The sequence below is a fragment of the Cydia splendana genome, chromosome 2, assembly GCF_910591565.1.
Source record: "Cydia splendana chromosome 2, ilCydSple1.2, whole genome shotgun sequence".
Classification (NCBI taxonomy): Eukaryota; Metazoa; Arthropoda; class Insecta; order Lepidoptera; family Tortricidae; genus Cydia; species Cydia splendana.
Window position 1 is genome coordinate 10,073,033 of NC_085961.1, and position 20,316 is coordinate 10,093,348.

Here is a 20,316-nt window from a genome sequence, read left to right on the forward strand (position 1 = left end):
CTTTGCCGCCGCACGTGACAAAGGTCTCAGTATTTCATTAATTCGAGACTCGGTCAAGCGGTGAAAGCGTCAGCGATGTACGGAATTCTTTTTGAGAATATACGCTATTTTGTTTCGGTAAGTCCAAACGCTACCTACTATTCTAAATTACTTTTATTTACTATTTAAAGTGTTTTGTACATCCTTCTACTCGTACCGTCTATGGGTGAAACATACGAAGCGCGTTTATAATGCGCTCCGTAATAGGTATAAAATACAATAATGGATGTTAAAGCTGCATCGTCATTGCTCTGTCGAGGCGCACTCGGATGGCTTCCATGCCATCAGACGCAAGAGGGTAGCCTCTTTGCTGAGACGAGTGCAAGACAGTAATTACAACATCCTGAGGATTGTTGTCTGGACGCCTTGACTGTCCAATGTTTAAATATTGGGTCAGGATTGTGACGGGTAGGGCAATGATAGGTAGTAATTGTGACTCCTTTTTTTTCTTGTTTGTTTTAATTATGTATTTACACATGTACTAACATCTAGTTTTTTAAGTTTCGATGTAAGTAGACTAACACAATGGATTTTAAAATCTGAAATAAACAATTTCTATTTTTATTTAGGTATTTTACTCAATACAATATTACTATATATAAGTCAAGTTCAAGAAGGCTTTATTATATTCTATAATGGTTAACCGTGATGGCGAAATTTTTTTTTGTTATTTAATCTTTCTCTCTCCCAATCATCTTGTGTGTCCATCAGTTTAGTAATGTATATTGTGCTACTTAAATTAGTACGTACATAATATTATACTAGCAAACAAGCTATATACCCAATTGTCATAAAGAAAAGCTATGTTTTGATGACAAAAGTTTTACTGCAATATAGCTAGAATTTCACCTGCGAAACTTCAGTTTCATTAAAGCTACCTAAAGTTGAATCCATAAATCTGCGGACTAAATTGACAGACAAATATAAAATGGTCACGGTGTATGTCGATAAATGTGATAATGATGATGATGTGTTTCACTATCTACACATGTGTTTCCTTTATTGACTTTATTGTATTTTATAAAGGGTACGATACTACAGCTAGAAAGTTTATATACGCTGATGATATCGCGCTGGTAACTCGAAGTCGGAGATTTGAGGAAGCGGAGGAAGTCCTGACGTCGGACCTGAAAACCATGTCGAGTTTCTTCACATCTTGGAGGCTCATACCAAGTTCCAGTAAAACAGAGGTTGCGTGCTTCCATCTTCATAATAAACATGCCAACTACCAACCCACTGTTAAATTTCAAGTCTCAATTCTCAAATATAACCCCCACCCAAAATACCTCGGTGTCACTTTGGACAGATCTCTGACTTACAAGGAGCACATTACAAAATCGTCCCTCAAACTAGCTACACGCAATAATATCTTGCACAAACTCAGTGGCACTTCGTGGGGTGCATCTGCCGATGTGCTCCGAACTACAGCGCTCAGCCTCGTATACTCTGCAGCAGAATACTGCGCGCCTGTATGGTGTAAAAGCACGCACGTAGCCAAAGTGGACACGAGACTGAACGACGCAATGAGGTGTGTCTCGGTACGATAAAATCTACGCCGACTCACTGGTTACCAGTGCTTAGCCACATAGCTCCGCCTCGCTTACGCAGGAAACACGCGCTCTTGAGAGAAGCTGAAAAAATATATGCCCGGTCCGATCTACCTGTCTACCAAGAGTTCACTAACCCACCGCAGCAGCGACTTAAATCGCGCCGACCTACAAGCGAAGCAGGTAGAAAACTGAGGGCTGGCGGATTTCAGTTGGAGCAGGCGTGGAAAGAAGAATGGGCGGAGGCGGCTGGTCACCACATAAGTACCCAAAACCCTACTCAGAAGCCGAAGGGCTTCTCGCTGCAGAAAAAATATGTACTGGTGCCGCCTCAACAAAATCGGCACAGGTCATGACAGGTGCAATTATATGCGACATAAATGGGGATGGAACGAGAGTCCGTTGTGTGACTGCGGCCTTGAAGATCAAACTACCCAGCACATTGTAGAACGGTGCCCAAAGAGGCGTTTCCAGGGCGGCCCGGAGGACCTCTACACCAATCTGACACCTGATGCGATCGATTGGCTGCGTAGCCTGGATGTCGACTTATAATTAGTTATACTAGTAGCATGATTATATTGCCTACAATATTAATACGCCATACGCTTAAATAAATAAATAAAGGGTAAAGGGTAGGAAGCGCTGGTGGCCTAGCGGTAAGAGCGTGCGACTTTCAATCCGGAGGTCGCGGGTTCAAACCCCGGCTCGTACCAATGAGTTTTTCGGAACTTATGTATGTATGAAATATCATTTGATATTTACCAGTTGATTTTCGGTGAAGGAAAACATCGTGAGGAAACCGGACTAATCCCAATAAGGCCCAGTTTCCCCTCTGGGTTGGAAGGTCAGATGTGGCAGTCGCTTTCGTAAAAACTAGTGCCTACGTCAAATCATCGGATTAGTTGTCAAGCGGACCCCAGGCTCCCATGAGCCGTGGCAAAATGCCGGGATAACGCAAGGAAGAAGAAGTATTTTATAAAGGGTCTACAAGCGATTTCGATTTATGAACATCACAGAAAAGTAGTCATACGATTTTTGATAATGTGAAGGTTTTCAGAAATTATCGCTCAAAAATGGCTCAAAAAGTTACAAAAATTGTGATTGACTTTTCAATCTAGTCCGCGGAATTATGATTATGGAGTAAACTTTAGCGCTCAAGCCGCATACATTGAATTATAGTTACACCAGCACACGTTTCTATGTTAGTTTAATGTTTAATGACAATGAACAGTAGAACTAATCATACCCTTGACTGAAATGAATGCCGTAGGTAAGGTATCAACATTCTGCAACCCAATTAAGCACGATGGTAATAACCCGAATAGGCAATAGACCCGCGTCCTTCGAAGGGCGCATGGCCAATTGGCCCCAATGCGTTTCACTGAACCAATTCAACGCATTCTCCAGCTTGATGACTTCACTGTCTCTACGAGACTGCATATTTATATGACTGAAGTGCCTAACTGACTGCAGGGTGTAATAGTGATGTAGAACTACCTATTGAATTATATCTCGAATTGATTTAAGAGGGACGTGCCCCCCCCCCCCCCATCCCGGCTTCGCACGGGTGCTAACCTTAAATTTAAAAAAATATACTTACCTAAACCTTCCTATTTATATTTGTATAATATCCCCCTTTATTGAAACAAATGGGAGCTCATGTGACCTATCTATTTGGAACAGGATATCTTTAGAAAATTGAGCATTCATTAATTAGTATGTGTCAGTGGATTCGCTGGATTGGCCTTGAGCCTCTCTCAAAAATGTCAGACTGAAAATGCGAGTAAAAAGGCCTTCTGATTCTGAAGGCATTTCGTTATTACTGAGCTGTCTGCCGCGGGGCGGATTTAGAGAGAAAAGGTCTATTGTATGAAGGAGTTTTTATAGGGCTCTGTGTTTCAATACACTTACTTTACTCTTTGGCTCTGTGTCCTTAATTTGATTTATGTTATTATAACTTTATCAAAATAAATGTTTTTGTAATATTTTTTTTATAGTTGTAATTTACAGTCAAAACACGGTAATGCAGGACTAGGTAGGTGCTTAAACGAAAGACTTTGTAGCGCAAACATTCCTTTCACTTGTCTTCATTCTTGATAAAGCAATAAATAAACCATAATAAATTTCTAAATGGGTTAGATGTCTCAGGGACTCGTGTTTACCTACCACCCGTGCGTCGGTAGTTTATCTAGTGCCAACATTGAGCCCAAAATTATGTTTTAGGAGCACTTATGATTATGTAAACTGCGCTCATACTATTTAAAGATTTTAAAGTGTCATGCCAAAATTCCGATGACGCCTAGCTGTTTGTTGTTACTCGTACCAAAGTAGAGAAAAAATACATAGATTGCTCACTCCATACATCAGTTTTGATACCAAAAAGACTATTATTTTCATAGTCGACATCTAGCATCGAGTAGCGGAATTATCAGTACTTTAAGTAGCAGTAGTAGTACTGCCAACTGACAATAGATGTAGCACCGACCGGAAAGTCTTATGTCGTTGAGCATTAGACTTTCCGGTCGCTGCTACATCTATTGTCACTTGACACTACTAATACTACTTAAAGTAGTTACTGATAATTCCGCTACTCGATGCTAGATGTCGACTATGAAAATAATAGTCTTTTTGGTATCAAAACTGATGTATGGAGTGAGCTCTTGTCTTAGATTAGATTCATTTATTTCTTATTGAAAATGTACATTAAATTTTACATGTCAAAATAAAATGCATTCACAAAAAGATCGTCATAACACAATATCAATAATAATAATTAATAGAATAATAATCTAAAATATAATACAGTAATATAATATAAAACCACTTTCTATAAAATAGAAAAGAGTAAACAGTAAAAATTAGTCAAATTAATTAAGAATATAAAAAATAAAAATGTCCAAAATAATTATAAAAATATTTAAAATATACTAGCCTAAATGTCAAAAAGTCAAAATTAATATATTACAATAATAGGAAAAAAGCAACTTTGCATGTCAATCTACTAATTAATAAAAATAAAAATACTTATTAAAAATATTTAATAGTCAAGATTTTATTCTTTATATTCTTTGACAGAATAGAGCGTTTCATTCAATAAAAGTTCCTTCAATCAGCGCCCAAATACATCATCCGATGATTCATTTTTGAGAGTGGCGGGTAGACGTTCATAAAACGCCGGGCCTATTACTCGTGGGTGTTTACTATATTTCTCTATGCTAGTACCTACCATGGAATAAGTACATATGCCTATTTTATCAAGTTATCTATATAAGGAAACACCAGGCTCGGTCGAACGACTTTCATCATTTACAGATGAATCGGGAGGTTTAGCAGCATCTTTTCCATAATTTTTACCAGACTTCGGACTCTTCGGAGTATTGTAACTAAGTAAGTAAAAAAACATCGTGTCTTAAATATGTTGAAAACGTAAATAAAAGCACACTTGTTCATTGTTAACCATGGGTTAACACCAGCAATCCCTTTCATTTAAAAAACTCACTTGAAATCAGACCAATGAATTATTGACAATATAAAATCGGATTAAGAGCCATTAAGTTCGCGACGTTATAACATAATATATTTTAAAAATATAGAATTTGGACTACGGTATAGTGGACTTACCATAGCGTACGAGTAGGTACCTACAGATAAAAGCGTTATAAAATTTGGAACATCGAATGGCAAACTTCGGAACAGAGTGGGTTGAACGTTGGTCTAAATACAAGGCAAATGAGGGTTCCGGATCCGGAAGCGCCCTAATACTGGAGTGAAACGCGAATGTCGGGATGGTCGCCTTAACAGGCATCCTTACAGTAAACGCAGAGGCAGTTAGAAATATAAATCACGATGAATTAATAATACAAGTCAGTCTCGTTTTCATTTTAATTTTAGCACTAAAAGCAACTTGCCGACATGGCTACCCAATTTATTTGTAATTCTTATGGCAAATCTTGTTTAAAACACTATAGAGTCTGTGCGGAAAGAGAAGAGTCGTGGAATGTAAGGGAGCCCGCCCATACATTCTACGACTCTTCTGTTTCCGCACAGACTCTTGCTATGTTATTAAAATACCTATGTCGAATAATTTAAGAAAACTTAAAAAAAAAACAACGTAAGGTAAGGTGGGGTAATACTATCACCGGGATAAGACAATCACTTGTATGGAATCCTCATACTGTTTGTCTTGCCCCGAAAATAAACTATGTTAGTATTACCCCGCCTTACCTTAAACAATATAATGCATTGTAGAGGTGTATGTTGTAGCGGAGACACTTAATTTATATTTAAAGCTATTAGGCTATAAGGCTATAAGACTCACTCAAGGTCCTGAAAAACGATTATACGGCGCGATTCGGGAAATGAATTAGAGATTAACTAGATACGATATAGTAAAGATATGTGACGTCCCACGGATATAAGGTACCTTATGGCGGTTGGCGCTTACGCTATTATTAACGCCGCTCCAATATTATTGCAGCGCTAATATGTGACGTAAGCGCCAGCCGCCATAAGGTACCTTTTGCCGTGGAACGTCACATATCTTTACTATTTCATATCTAGTGAATCTCTAATTCATTTCCCGAATCGCGGTGCCACCAGCCGCCCATAAGGTACCTTTTGCCGTGGAACGTCACATATCTTTACTATATCGTATTTAATCAATCTCTAACTCATTTCTTGAATCGAGCCGGGAGACTTATATTTGAAGCGCTAAGCACAGGCTGTAGCATGATAGGGCACCGGCGGCAGTGCCGGCGCGAGAGCCTCGCAGGCTACACGGGTGGTTGCAACGAAGTAACTTAGCGCCCTAATAACTTAGTGTTGTGGTCCGTTTTTCCAATCTCGGACCGGTTGGAAAGCCCACTGGGGGAGCAAAATCTACTCAGTATTTTGACAAATTTATACTTCGCATATATTGTGACATACTCACATGTGACTCTTCTGTCTTGAAAATTCGACTCTTTTAAACTTTTAAAAATGTCAGTGCAAATCACAATTAATAGTTTGCCAATGATATCACCACTGAGTGCACTGTGATCAATAACACAATATTATTAAGAGTTTATATCTGTCAACGTTGCTTATTGTTGAGTTGGGTCAGTTGTAAATAATGCCATGCGGTTTAAAATCTTAATTGCACTTAACTTCGTTTAATCAAAAAAATATATACCTCATTCTTCAGTTTAAATTCTTTAAAGGGCGATTAAACTATATATTGAATTATAAAAATAATAAAATTTGGAACATTTGTAGGTGTTTTTGGTGTAATTTTTAATTGGATTTTCTAAACCCGTTTCTTGTTAATTTAATTCCAAATAGCAATCCAATTTATAATTAATGATAAGGCTTTATTTAGTGCAAAAAGTATTCCATTTTATTTTTAATTACATATTCTGTTATTCCGGTTGTGACTTAACTTTTTAAGTAGGTACCTATTTTGTCCGGGAATTTTCCTCCCTTCCGTAAATAACGAACTTCATAAATAAGGTCTGCTGGGTACCTCTAAGCCCTCGAAGTGCGCCATGTACGGGTGGTTGCTGGAGAGCGTACAGCACTACATCGTGGTAAGACACATGTCACATGATACGGGTACTTCCTGATTTTAACATGAACCTGAAAAGCCATACAGATCAAAGTTCTTCCAATTTAGATATCAGTATTCCAAAGATCCACGTTAAGGCAAAGAGTAAAAGTTAGTTTAGTAGATAGTAGAGTTTCCAATTGTCCGAATATTATTTATATATCCATACAAGGTGTTCGGATTTGAAGTACTTTCCCAGAATACCCAGTGATGAAACCGACGACAAGAAAAAAAAATATACTTGTCAAGTCTTGTACCTCCTATTACAACTCTCCGTCGACTCGTAAAACATGTTACCTACTTAGTCAATTCGATAACCTAAAGTAGGTAACTTAACCTGTCGTCTACCAAGCTGTCAAAAAAAGCACCCCTCTATCTACCCCGGCCGGAGATCTCCGTCAATTATTCTGTACCCCGTATTCGTTACGGACGGAGATTTCTTCCCGTCTTCGTTACGGACGGAGGCCATTTTAACCCCAGTCGAAAAGCATTTTTTTTTAATCAAAGTTGCTTTTCCTTTGCCAATTACATATCTCAGGTGCAAAAAAAATCGGACGTAACAAATACGGGGTAAACGGCGCGTGTGGGATGCTGGAGACAAGAGTAACGAACAATTAATTGGCCGGAAATCTCCGGCCTGGGTAGACGACAGGTTAAAGGTGTTTATAATAAGTGTTTTCAAAAATAATCATTCGTAAATCGTGAATTGTATTTAATAAATGTCCCTAAAGTGTAGATATTCAGTCCATTTTTGGTGAACTGGTCAGTATTTTATAGTCGCCGTAAATTAATAATAATATCGGTAGGTACTATTACTTAATCGACACTATAAAATATTAGAATATCAACTTCATATTTAGTCTTTAACTTATGGTAACTCTACCATTATATTTGAGACATTAAATTTCGTAATAGCCCTTTTAAGTCTCCTTCAAGGTGAAGGCTAACCAAAGTCAATTAAACTAAACATAATTTACCCTCTCCCACTTTAGGGTATATGTCGAGATTGCTTCTCGGCCGCCTACACCCACTTGTTGGTATAGGCACTTACATTACTTCCAGTCCATTCTTATTATATAAATTAAGTACGATTTTGATATATTTATGATCGTACACACAGCTGCAAAAGTGCATAACCCCTTGCATTTTTACATCAGCTCGCCATCTATTGCTTGTAAATAGTATATGGTTAAAAATAATTTGATAGAGCTTTTAGAAAGAAAGTTTTGTAATATGTTTAATTAGGTACCTATGCTGTGACCCATAAATACAATTATTTTATACAGGCTGGCTAAAAAATATGTACCTAACTGCATTCCCGTTGCCAGGGAGTTTTGGGATTATACTGAGCAACTTTTACTATGGGACCAACCCCCAAATTGCGAAAAAAAATTGGCTGTTTCATTCATTTTGGCTAATCCATTTTCTATGGGGGAATATTTTTTTTTCGCGACCGTGTTTATGTATTTAATAAGGGATACGATACATTTGAAAGCAAAATCTTGTGCAAAAATAAAAAAACTGTTTTACTTATAATATATATAACATAATAAAAAGGTATAGCTTTAACTTACTAACACGATGACATACCATATTGTTACGGTGATCAACTTTAATTTCGGATGTTCGATGCAGAATCTAAATTCTTTATTTTATGATTTCAAACTTCAAACTTCAACATTTAATCAGCAAATAGGCCACAAGGGTACTTTTACACGTCAACATTGAATTTAGGTACATACAAGCAAAAATAATAACAATACATCAACAATTTTATAAAATAGAATACAACTAACTGCAACTACCAATTCAAACTAACGTATTACAATTATTTAGAGATGTCGATAACTCATGTCGATGTCGGTATCTTAATGTCGAATTAAGTACATAAAAAAAAACGAATTAAATAAAAAAATACAGATACAAAAACAAAAAAAAATCTATAATATTCAGAGGTGTAAATGTCTCTAGGTGTCAGAACTATAAGATTATATAGTTTATCAAATTATCCTTAGAGATGTATAGGGTCTCCAAGAGTCAAAATCTTGTATAATTAACACATTCATTAAGAGATAAGAAACATACGAGAGCAGAATGAGGCGTCTAATTGTAATTAAACTCAAAAATAAAGTTACTAATAATACTATAATAGCTCGTGTTAGCTTAAACAGACCAGTCTCCACAAACAGCACCCGTTCACGAGTAATGACGCGTATCTAAGCCATCGCCTCCCTCAACCTTCATTCGGGAAAGTGGCGACCCGATCAACGACGCCACGGGCCGGTATACGACGTTTTCGATTTAGAACACACAACAAACACAAAGTGTTGTGCAAATCATTTGTTCAATATTAACATAGTTGTGTATTTGGGAACTCAAATTAAATTACAGTAAACCAGTTGTGTCTATGGAAAGGATTTAGAAAAAAACTTCCTTAAGACACAACTAGTTGTGCATACCAAAGGTGCATACGTAGTTAGTCCATGAGGAAAGCTTGATCTGAAGTATTTTCGTACTAAACTTAAAACTTTCGTTGAAACTAAACAAAATAATTATTCCAAATGTACAGTCACCTGCAATAATATAATAATGTTACACAACGAAGGCCGCAAAAATATCTGACACGATCTTTTATTTGTAGACCCATAAGAGCATGTCACATATTTTAGAATAGTAACATATTATTGCAGGTGAATGTGACTGTACATAAATGTTTCGGTTATTTTAAGATTATTTTCCAGGTTAGTTTACTAACAATCAAGTTATGCAGAGACCGATTTCATTTTATTAATTGAATAGCGAAACAAACAGCGAATATACCACATAAAAGTAAATCAGTAAAGATACCTATTAGATTAGGGGTACATTAGCCAAGACTGTTTCCACTTATATATTTATGTATTTTATTTTAACCGCCGAAATGGAATTGCCACCCTGCCGAAACTTTATTTATTTAAATTCCCATTGAATGAATTTTGCACCTTATGAAAAACCGTATAAAGTAGTAAATAACATTTTACATCTGATTTGATGACATCTAGACTAGACATAAAAATTCAAAATCGCTCTCCTTTTTGATTCGACTGGTAAATCATATTACTTTTTGGCAACCGGGTTTTTTAACCTAATTAGACCCCGCTGAATCCGAATTTCCCGGTTGCTCGATCGAATTCTTGACCGGAAGTGAGATATTTGATATTAAAGGTCCCTTTTTTTAGTTTTTCGTAAACGTAAACTAAACTCTTAAACGTAAACTCTTAAACGGTTGCTTCTTATAGTTGTAGTTCTTATATAGAGAAAAGTGTTCCGAATGTTTTTTGGAGAAAATTTTATGTAGATAATTTATTCTTAAAAACCTATTTTGCTATGGGTCACCGTTTACGAGTTATTTACAAAATACTAAAAAGGAACTTTAAAATTGATTATAATTAATTTTCCCGCTGCTTTGTCTTTTTAAATATTGATCCTAGCGAAAAGTGTTCTACATGTTTCTTGTAGGAAATTTTATGTTTATTATTTATGTATAAGATTTTTTTTTGCTATGAGTCATACTTTACAAATTATTAACGAAAACATAAAAAACAAGGAACCTTAGAATTTATTATAATTATCTTTCCCTCTTTATTATCTTTTTAAACATTGGTCCCTCTGCGAAAAAGTGCATTGAATCTTTTTTGTACAAAATTTAGTGTAGATTATTAACTTTTAACAACATTTTTTGATATTGGCCACCGTTTACGAGTTATTTACGAAAAACTAAAAAAAGGGACCTTAGAAGTGATTCTAATTAACTTTCCCGCGTTAATATCTCTTTAAATATTGTTCCTAGCGAAAAATTTCACGGAATCTTTCTTGTAGGCAATTTTATGCAGATTACTTATCTAGTAGAACCTTTTTTGTGGAAAATTTTATGTTCAATATTTATGTATAATATTGTTTTGCAACGGGCCACCGTTTAAGAATTATTTACGAAAAACTAAAAAAAGGGACCTTTAACATCAAATATCTCACTTCCGGTCAAGAATTCGATCAAGCAACCGGCAAAATCGTATTCAGCGGGGTCTAATTAGGTTAAAAAACCTGGTTGCCAAAAAGTAATATTAATATGATTTGCCAGTCGAAATCGAATTTTACAAAAATAAGACCAGTCTAATCTTGTTTTTCGCTTTAATTGTACAAAACGCGTATCTCGCCAAAGCAATAATTTAAGTCAACAATCAAATGAATTAAATAGGTACGTCACGTGTGACATGAACAGACAAGTAAAGCAAGATTAAATTAAATGTATTGTTTCTCTTTCATCTTTCAATGGAATAGTTTCTGTTCCTCAAAGGAGGCCAGTGGTCAATACTAAACTAAAAGTCCAATCCCTAGTGAGTATTATATTCTTTGGTCCAATCCCATCAAAAACATTACATGTAAAAAGGTGCAAGTCTCGCAACGCTTTTACTACAAAAAAGTTTTGAGATGTAATGTGAAACCAAGTCGGTTATTTTAATCAGTGCCAGGGGGTGTTAAAACCGTATCAATAAGATATCTTTAATTTGTAATACGTATAATGACTTGGTCATCGCACGGCTGCATAATGACAAAAGGATCATCGTCACCTATTAAAAATAATTCTAATTGAACATAACGCTAGCGCTAATTGCAGTTTGAGCATTACACATATTTACGAGTACGGTACGAGTAAAGCATTATGTGCGATTGCCAAGTCATTATATGTATTACAAATTAAAGATATCTTATTGATACGGTTTTAACACCCCCTGGCACTGATTAAAATAACCGACTTGGTTTCACATTACATCTCAAAACTTTTTTGTAGTAAAAGCGTTGCGAGACTTGCACCTTTCTTATTACATGTAATGTTTTTGATGGGATCTCATCTCTTTTTGTAGGCAGTCCTTCTTTTCGGGTTCTCATACCCATACTATGTATACACATATCATAACTAAACATATCTTCATTCATACTCACATCGTACATCGTAGTGTACCTTTACTTTACCTACTATTTGTAGAAACTGCAACAGTAACTTTGTAATATCATATATTTATATATTATTTACTTATGCAGTTCTTAGTCTTTAAAACGTGACTGATATTGCAATATTTTTAGGTTTTCCCTTTATGTGGTCATTAAACCCTAACTCTGTCTGTACCAAATTTCAGCTCTCTGAGTTTATGGGAAGTACTAGTTCTATTCTGATGATCATGAGTGAGTGAGTGTCATAAATGCGAAACTTTGCTTTCGCTTAACTTCGGAACTAAATGACCTACAGACTTGGAATTTTGGATTTTAAGTATGTGATTATAGCTTACTGGATGACCAAAATTTCTGCGTTCTGGTCTTATCCAGAGGTTCTCAAATAGGGGCCTGAAAATGCGGCGAAATGGTTCCAGTAAAGGATGGTACCGCAGTGTTTGCTTCGCGCTCGACTTGGCGGGGGCACTGCCGTGCCCCCAGATCTTAAAAAAACATGGGTCACTGACCTGTCCCAGTAAAGTGAGGTAGTGTGCGTGAAGTGCGCTTGTGTGTGAAATGGGGTAGATTGACAGAATCTGAAATTTTACCCACCGCTACCGTCGCCTTAAGCAAACACCTGAAAATTACATCCATTAATTTTATTATGTTCGCGATTACGTCCCTACAAACAAACATAAAATAAATCTTGTATGTGATGCGTTATGTTTGTAATGCAGGTTATGTTTGCGTGTTTGTATGTTTGTACCGTCTATTAAAATAATCGAGGTAGCATCAACTAATTACAACTATCGCGCTATTAGTGTTGCATGATGTGTCTATTGTCTAGTTCAAAATAGGCACCCAATTTTGCAATGTCACGTCCTTCGATGTCCAAATTGTTGCCAAATAATGCTCTCTATTTTATGCCGAGCTAAATCACTTTTGTCATCTAGGTAAAAAAAAATACTATTACCTGGGTACCTATAGGCCATTGACATAGATATCTAGGGACTGGCTTTACGGGCAATAATAATGAGACATGACAGGGGCCAGTACAGCGGTGTGAAACCGCTACAACGCGATTGGTTGATGAGTTCGCATCACGCGCGCGATTGGTTGACGAGTTGGTTCGCATTACGCGCGCTATAGGTCGCAACTAGTTGCGTTAGACTGCACGATTGGCTGGAATTCGTGAGTAACACCGCTGAACTAGTACCATTTTTAGTGCCCCATTAGCCCGTCCTTAGTATACGTCAATGCTATAGGCACGTTGTTGTTCGATTTGAGCTCATTCACCAGAGTTTTTGACTGCTTGTGACGTGGCTTTTGCTTACCCAATATTACCCATCATTTTTTTTTTGCTCATCTTTATGAATATTCGATTGCCAAGCTCTCACGAAAACAAGTTGAAGAACTGAAAGTTGCTACTTTGTTTTTTTTAAATCACTGGTCATTGGTTTTTCTACCAGTTGCGAAACCATGCAAATACTATTTTATTTGGGTTACCAGTACCACTAGGGAGCTAAGGTGCTTTTGACATGAACCAATCTAAATCGTATGTACATATATTCATGTTGATATGTTTTGTTCCCCAGCAAGAATGCGGAGAGGAGATATGGGAGACCATCCTACGGGAAGCCGGCGCGAGGAACACGGTGTTCAGCGCTACTCAGGTACCAAACATACGTTTACTTTTAGAAATTCATTTACGGGCTATACTTAGTCCATTAACCTATACATATATCTATTTAACTTAATTGTGATATTGAATTAGAATAAACTAGCAAAAAGCGGAGCTTTGTAAGGGCTCGCGGAGTTTTTCTACCTAAACGTACCGGACCGCGACTTTGATCCAGTCCGAGGCTTGTTCCATGGTCGATCGAGTGGGTACGTAATAAGTCCGTTAAGGACGCAGCTATAAGTGAGAGCAAGAAAGAAATATACCAACCGGACCCCGGTCGCTGTCCGGTACGCCTGTCTTATACAGCTTTTACTTTGTCATTATTAATATCATTTAATATCATCCACACGTATTATATACTGGGTCAAGCAGATCTTGTCAGTAGAAAAAGGCGGCAAATTTGAAAAATGTAGGCGGGAAAGGATATCGTCCCAAAGAAAATTTGAATTTCGCGCCTTTTTCTACTGACAAGATTTGCTTGACCATCTATACAATTTCAAGCGCTATTACATCCTACACGGTCGCCCAGTACTTTTTGTAAGGAAGCCAACTGGCTTTCCTACATAATGTTGGGTTAGCGAGCCAATTTCCTTGAATTTATTTATGCGGCACACCACACAATTGAGCGTAAAACTATCACATCTGGACACCTACCGGCGGTAATCATGCCGCTCCGCACATAAACTTACGTATAATTTTCTCTCTTAAGTGCTCATCAAGACGAGTGAGATGTCCAAAACAGCGTGTGCCTATGTTGCAACAAACGTGAGTTCCACTAAATACTGCCAGGGTTCAGCTACAGCTCTATCTTAAGTATCTCCCAAATGCTCAAAAAGACGAGTCGGATGACCAAAACAGCGTGTGCCTATGTTGTATAAAGCCCGAGCTCCACTAGGTACTGCCAGGGTTCAGCATCAACTATCTTGGGTACTACTCTACCAAGTGATCATCATGACGAGTCGGATGTCCAAAACAGCGTGTGTCTATGTTGCACCAAACCCGAGCTCCACTAGGTACTCTGCCAGGGTTCAGCATCAGCTCTATCTTGGGTACTACTCTCCTAAGTGCTCATCAAGACGAGTGACATGACCAAAAAATCGTGTGCCTATATTGCAACAAACCTGACTTCCACTAAATACTGCCAGGGTTCAGCTACAGCTCTATCTTGGGTATCTCCCAAGTGCTCAATAAAACGAGTCAGATTACCAAAACAGCGTTTGCCTATGTTGCACCAAACCTGAGTTCCAATAGGTACTGCCAGGGTTCAGCATCAGCTCTATCTTGGGTACTGTTCTCCCAAGTGCTCATTCTGACGACTCGGATGTCCAAAAGAGCGTGTATCTATGTTGCACCAAACCTGAGTTCTACTAGGTACAGTCAGGGTTTAGCATCAGCTCTATCTTGGGTACTTGTCTCCCGAATGCCCATCAAGACGTGTCGAATGACTAAAACAGCGTGTGCCTATGTTGCACCAAACCTGAGTTCCACTAGGTACAGGCAGGGTTCAGCATCAGCTCGATCTTGGGTACTACTCTCCTAATTGCTCATCAAGTCGAGTCGGATGACCAAAACAGCGTGTGCCTATGTTGCACCAAACCAGAGCTCCACTAAGTACAGCCAGGGTTCAGCATCAGCTCTATCTTGGGTACCTACTACTCTCCTAAGTGCTCATCAAGACGAGTCGGATGACCAAAACAGCGTGTGCCTATGTTGTATGAAACCCGAGCTCCACTAGGTACTGCCAGGGTTCAGCATCAGGTATCTTGGGTACTGCTCTACCAAGTGATCATCATGACGAGTCGGATGTTCAACCCAGCGTGACTCTATGTTGCACCAAACCTGAGTTCCGCTAGGTACAGCCAGGGTTCAGCATCAGCTCTATCTTGGGTACTGCTCTTCGAAGTGCTCATTAAGACGTGTCGAATTACTAAAACAGCGTGTGCCTACTGCCTATGTTGCACCAAACCAGAGTTCCACTAGGTACTGCCAGGGTTCTGGGTCATTTTGTTGAACTGCACGCCGACGTTGCAATTGGCGTGCAGTCGGCGTGCAGTTTCCATACAAGTTGCAGTCGGGTTGTAGTCCGTCTGTATCGGCCCTAAGTCACTGAAGTTTGTATTACCTTATAGGCTTATGTTTATTTATAATAATTATAATTTTGGCAGTTCCAAGCAATAGTAGCACTAAAACTGAAGAATTTAAGTTTGCTAACACAACATGACTGATCAGTTCATCGGCGTCACAGAACAGAACATACGAGTAAATTGATCTCCGCAGAGCATAAACAGCAAGATTTAATGTTCCAGTATTCAATTCACAGAAACTTATTAATTGCTAAATTGGGAATCAAACCGAGCGAAGCGAGATGGGTCGGAATCCAAAATTTTAGCCCACTTTTGTATTCATCGTTGTTAGCACATAGTACACACAGCAACACTCCTGACTATACATCAGTGGACCTTATTACAAAAGGCATAAGGTCCACCGATGTACAGTTAACAGTGTGGGCGACTGTACATTAGCACGAATTTTAATTCATAATTTTTCTAACAGATGGCGCTAGTAGTAATACAAAGTGTTATTCCTTTATTATTATTATTTTAGGTTTTTTTTTTTATATTTTTTTTATTCATTGTTAAATGTATACAGCAAACTTTTCACTATATCTAACTGTACATTTTAATTGAAACCAGCGTTTAAAGACATAGTGTGCAGTAACAGCCCAAAAAGACCGGGGCCTGTGCTAGGGCTAGTTACAATATATGTGACACAAGTTTAGAGAGCGATCGGATTTTGGATAAACAATTTTCCTATACCTAATATAAAATTTACAAGTCAACGAAAAAAAGCTTAATTAAACATGCATTACTGGCTATTTTTTTTTAAAGTATGTATATAACATACTATATACGTATATTGGGTTATATAATTATGTAAGTATATATATATATATATTATTTGTTATACGTACATATATATATATATTATATGGAAGAATAGAGAATTAGAGGAATATGACACGGAGTTACGAAGCAATCTATTTATAGAGGAAATATTTTTATGTAGAAGTCTTTAAATTCTGTAAAGGAAAAACTCAGGAGAAACACTTTGGTTTTTTTATTTAACCTAACTATGTAATTTTTATTATTTTGAGTAGACACGCTTGAATGGCTCGACTGCAGTATATCCTGTAGGTCACCTGGTAGTTTGTCATAAAGCCTAGGTCCAATATATGAGTAGTGCTTCCTAGCTGCAGCGCTGTTTCTAATCGGTATCCTATATTTACTTCTAGTGTTTCGAAGATTTGCTGGGTTTACATTTAATACCATATCTTCTATATGTCTACCCATATATATTATTACTTGCCAGATGTATAGTTGCCTTGGTGCTAGCACTTTACTTAACTTGTAAATTGCTTCAGTAGAAAAACGCCTTGGTTTTCTTTTAATAATTTTTAGAATCAGTTTCTGTGCAATTTCAATGTTTGCTATATTCTTTGCACTACAGGCACCCCACGCTACGATTCCATACAATAGTATAGTCTGGATTAAGGCGTAATACACAGTTTCAAGTGTTCTCTGGTCGATTATATTTCGAAGTTCTAGAAATATATACGCAGTTTGTCTAATTTTATTAGCAATATGCTTGCAATGTAGATCCCATTTTAAGTTCTCATCAATTTCAACACCTAGGTATTTTGTTGAGTGTACCTGATCTATTGTAGTGCATGTACAGGCAACGTCGGGAGTAGGACGACATTTATGAATTTTCAAGCCAATGTTTTGCTTAGGTTGTCCTGTCTTGGTTAGCGAGAAGCAAATGTAGTTAGTTTTTGAGGTGTTTAGACTCAACAAATTTCTCTCATACCAATTTTGTGCCATTGTTAAGCCCTCTGATGCTCTAAGACCTACTTCATCCCAAGATTTACCCACAAAACTTATTACTGTGTCGTCAGCAAAGCAAATACATTGGCATGTGTCCGATTGTAGTATGGAACAGAAGTCGTTTAGGTAAATATTAAATAATATTGCCAAAGTCGATACTTTTGATTTCGCTGACAGTATTATCAATCTTTACAACTTGACTTCTATCAGACAAGTAACTTCCAAACCAGTGCAGCATCCTACCATCGATTCCATAGGCTTTTAGCTTTTTCAAGAGTATTTTATGCGAAATGGTATCAAATGCTTTTGCCAGATCCACAAAAATTGAGAGTACTTTATACTTTTTATCAATATGGTCTACTACAAATTTTGTTAATTCAGCAACTGCATCACTAGTACTGCCCTTTTCTAAAGCCATGCTGATGCTTAAAGAGTATATTATTTTTATCTAGATAAGAGCATAACCTCGCTTTAACAGTTTTTTCCAAAATTTTTGAGAGACTCGACAAAAGAGATATGGGGCGGTAGTTGGATAAACTTGTTTTTGTCCCTTTTTTATAGATCGGTATAACCACTGCCTTCTTTAGTGATTTAGGGAACACACCTGATTTTAAGCTTAGGTTAATAACGTGGGTCAGTGGGCGCACTATATAATCTGATACCCTTATTAGTGTATTTCCCGTAAAGCCATCCATTCCACTAGAATTATTATTTTTGAGCGACCTAATCACCGAGCTCACTTCTTTTACGCAAGTTGGTCTAAAGTAAAAAGATGTGTCTACTTTGTATGACAGCTCCCACTCGTCCGCCAACTGCGTTTCAGTAGGGCTACCGCCAATACCGAAAATCGTCAATTGCGGGCATTTTTCTCTGTCACTCTAATTACGCCTTCATTGGAGTAAAAGAGTAAGATCCCCGCAATTTACGAATTTCGGTTTTCGCGGTAGCCCCTCTGATGTGTTCAAATGTTTCAGGTGCTCAGTAGCTAGGTCACGACCTACACCAGTAAAATATGAATTAAATGTATTTGCAGCTGAAAGCGGTTGATTTGCAATTTTAATTGTTTCATTTCCTATTTTGAGTTCTTTTATGCTATTAATATTATGTTGTTTTCTACCACAGGCTTCATTTATTGTAGACCAAATCAATTTGGAATTGTTTTTCGCTTTACTAAATTTATCCCTATAGTACCTAGTTTTTGCTTTTTTAATTAATAGGTTACAAATTCGTCTGTACTCTATGTAGTTCTGTTTTAAAACTGGATTTTCTGAATGTTTTTTGTATAACTTGTGTAGTTTGTCCCTTCTGCGCATGCTAAATATAAGCCCCTGTGTAATCCAAGGTTTAATCGGTTTATTATTTTTACGACTAATTATTTTACTAGTAGTATTTGCCTCTATGTGCCCCTGTAGCGTGTCCCTAAATGAGTCAAATGCACTATTAACGTCTTTACTACTATATACGCTGTTCCACCGTTCCGCTTCGAGATCTACCACAAGTTGTTCGTGATCCACCTTCTTAATCACTATTTCCGGGATACTCCTGCGGTCTACCATTGGATATTTTTCAAGCAGACACAGGGTTAACATATGATCGGTCACTGCAGCGTTGTAGATTAAACATTCATGTTTAAGATTTTGCAATTTTATCATGCAGTGATCCAGGCAGCTATTCTCTCTTGTGGGCTTATTAATTCCTATTTTATATTTGTGCAGGGTAAGTAAATCAATGTACTCATCTGCATGGGGGTGCTTACTGCCAGAAGAGTCTAAGAAGTTAATATTTAAATCGCCCATTACGACCGTATTTTTTATACCTTTGCAATCATCAAGAGCTTTATCAAGTGACTCCAGGAATATCTCTATGTTATAAGACGAGGGGGATCTATAAATACCAAATACACTACATTCTTCAAGATCAACCCTCAGGCAGTTCGCCCCAAATAGTTCAATTTCCTTGTATGTAAAATTAAAATCATTTCTAATAAACATTACAACGCCATCATTTTGAATCGGGTTTATTTCTGTGGAGATCCTGGTATATCCGGAGATGGTTTGATTGGGCTTGTGGTGTTTTATTCTGCATTCCGTTAGTATTAAAATATCAAAATCTTCAATAGTATCCTGAATAGTAATTAATAAACTGTCAAAATTTTTGAATATAGACCTTATGTTAATTGACATGATCTTCAACAAGTTTAGTTTTGAATTGAGGTGATTTCTCAATGTTAGAGGATTGTCTATTTCAAGCACTGTCGAATCATACAAGAGCCTGTCCAAATTGTTATTAATAAATGTAAAGTCATTATCTATTATCGTAGATATTAAAGAGGTTGACATATCTCAAACTCAGCTCAGAATTTCCAGACACAAAAAAATGCATAGTTTGTCGAATAGTGATAGGGCTCGCTTCGCTCGCCCTAATAAATACATGATAATTTCTTACCTGTTATTTGAAGTTAATAGATTAGATTAGAGAATAGAGAGCGTTTATTCGAGGCAAAAATAGAAGAAAACAACACGTAACATAACATATAAGCCACGAAATAGATTAATGTATGTATTAGATTTAATAATTGATAAATAAAGCTTTTACTTTTTAACAAAATTAAAAAAA

At 37.1% G+C, this 20,316-nt stretch overlaps 1 protein-coding gene across 2 annotated transcripts in view; it reads left to right on the top strand.

The window, feature by feature from the left end:
• Nucleotides 1-20,316, top strand: part of LOC134803444 (soluble guanylate cyclase 89Db-like) — a 32,137-nt gene continuing 11,821 nt past the window's right edge. The window contains exons 1-2 of one of the 2 annotated variants that reach the window (XM_063776273.1): nt 1-117; nt 13,731-13,808. In XM_063776273.1, the coding sequence (XP_063632343.1) occupies nt 76-117; nt 13,731-13,808 (120 nt within the window). In that variant the 5' untranslated portion in view covers nt 1-75. Of the gene's footprint in view, nt 118-7,028; nt 7,151-13,730; nt 13,809-20,316 lie in introns of those variants that run through there. The other variant, XM_063776265.1, reaches the window with a different exon arrangement.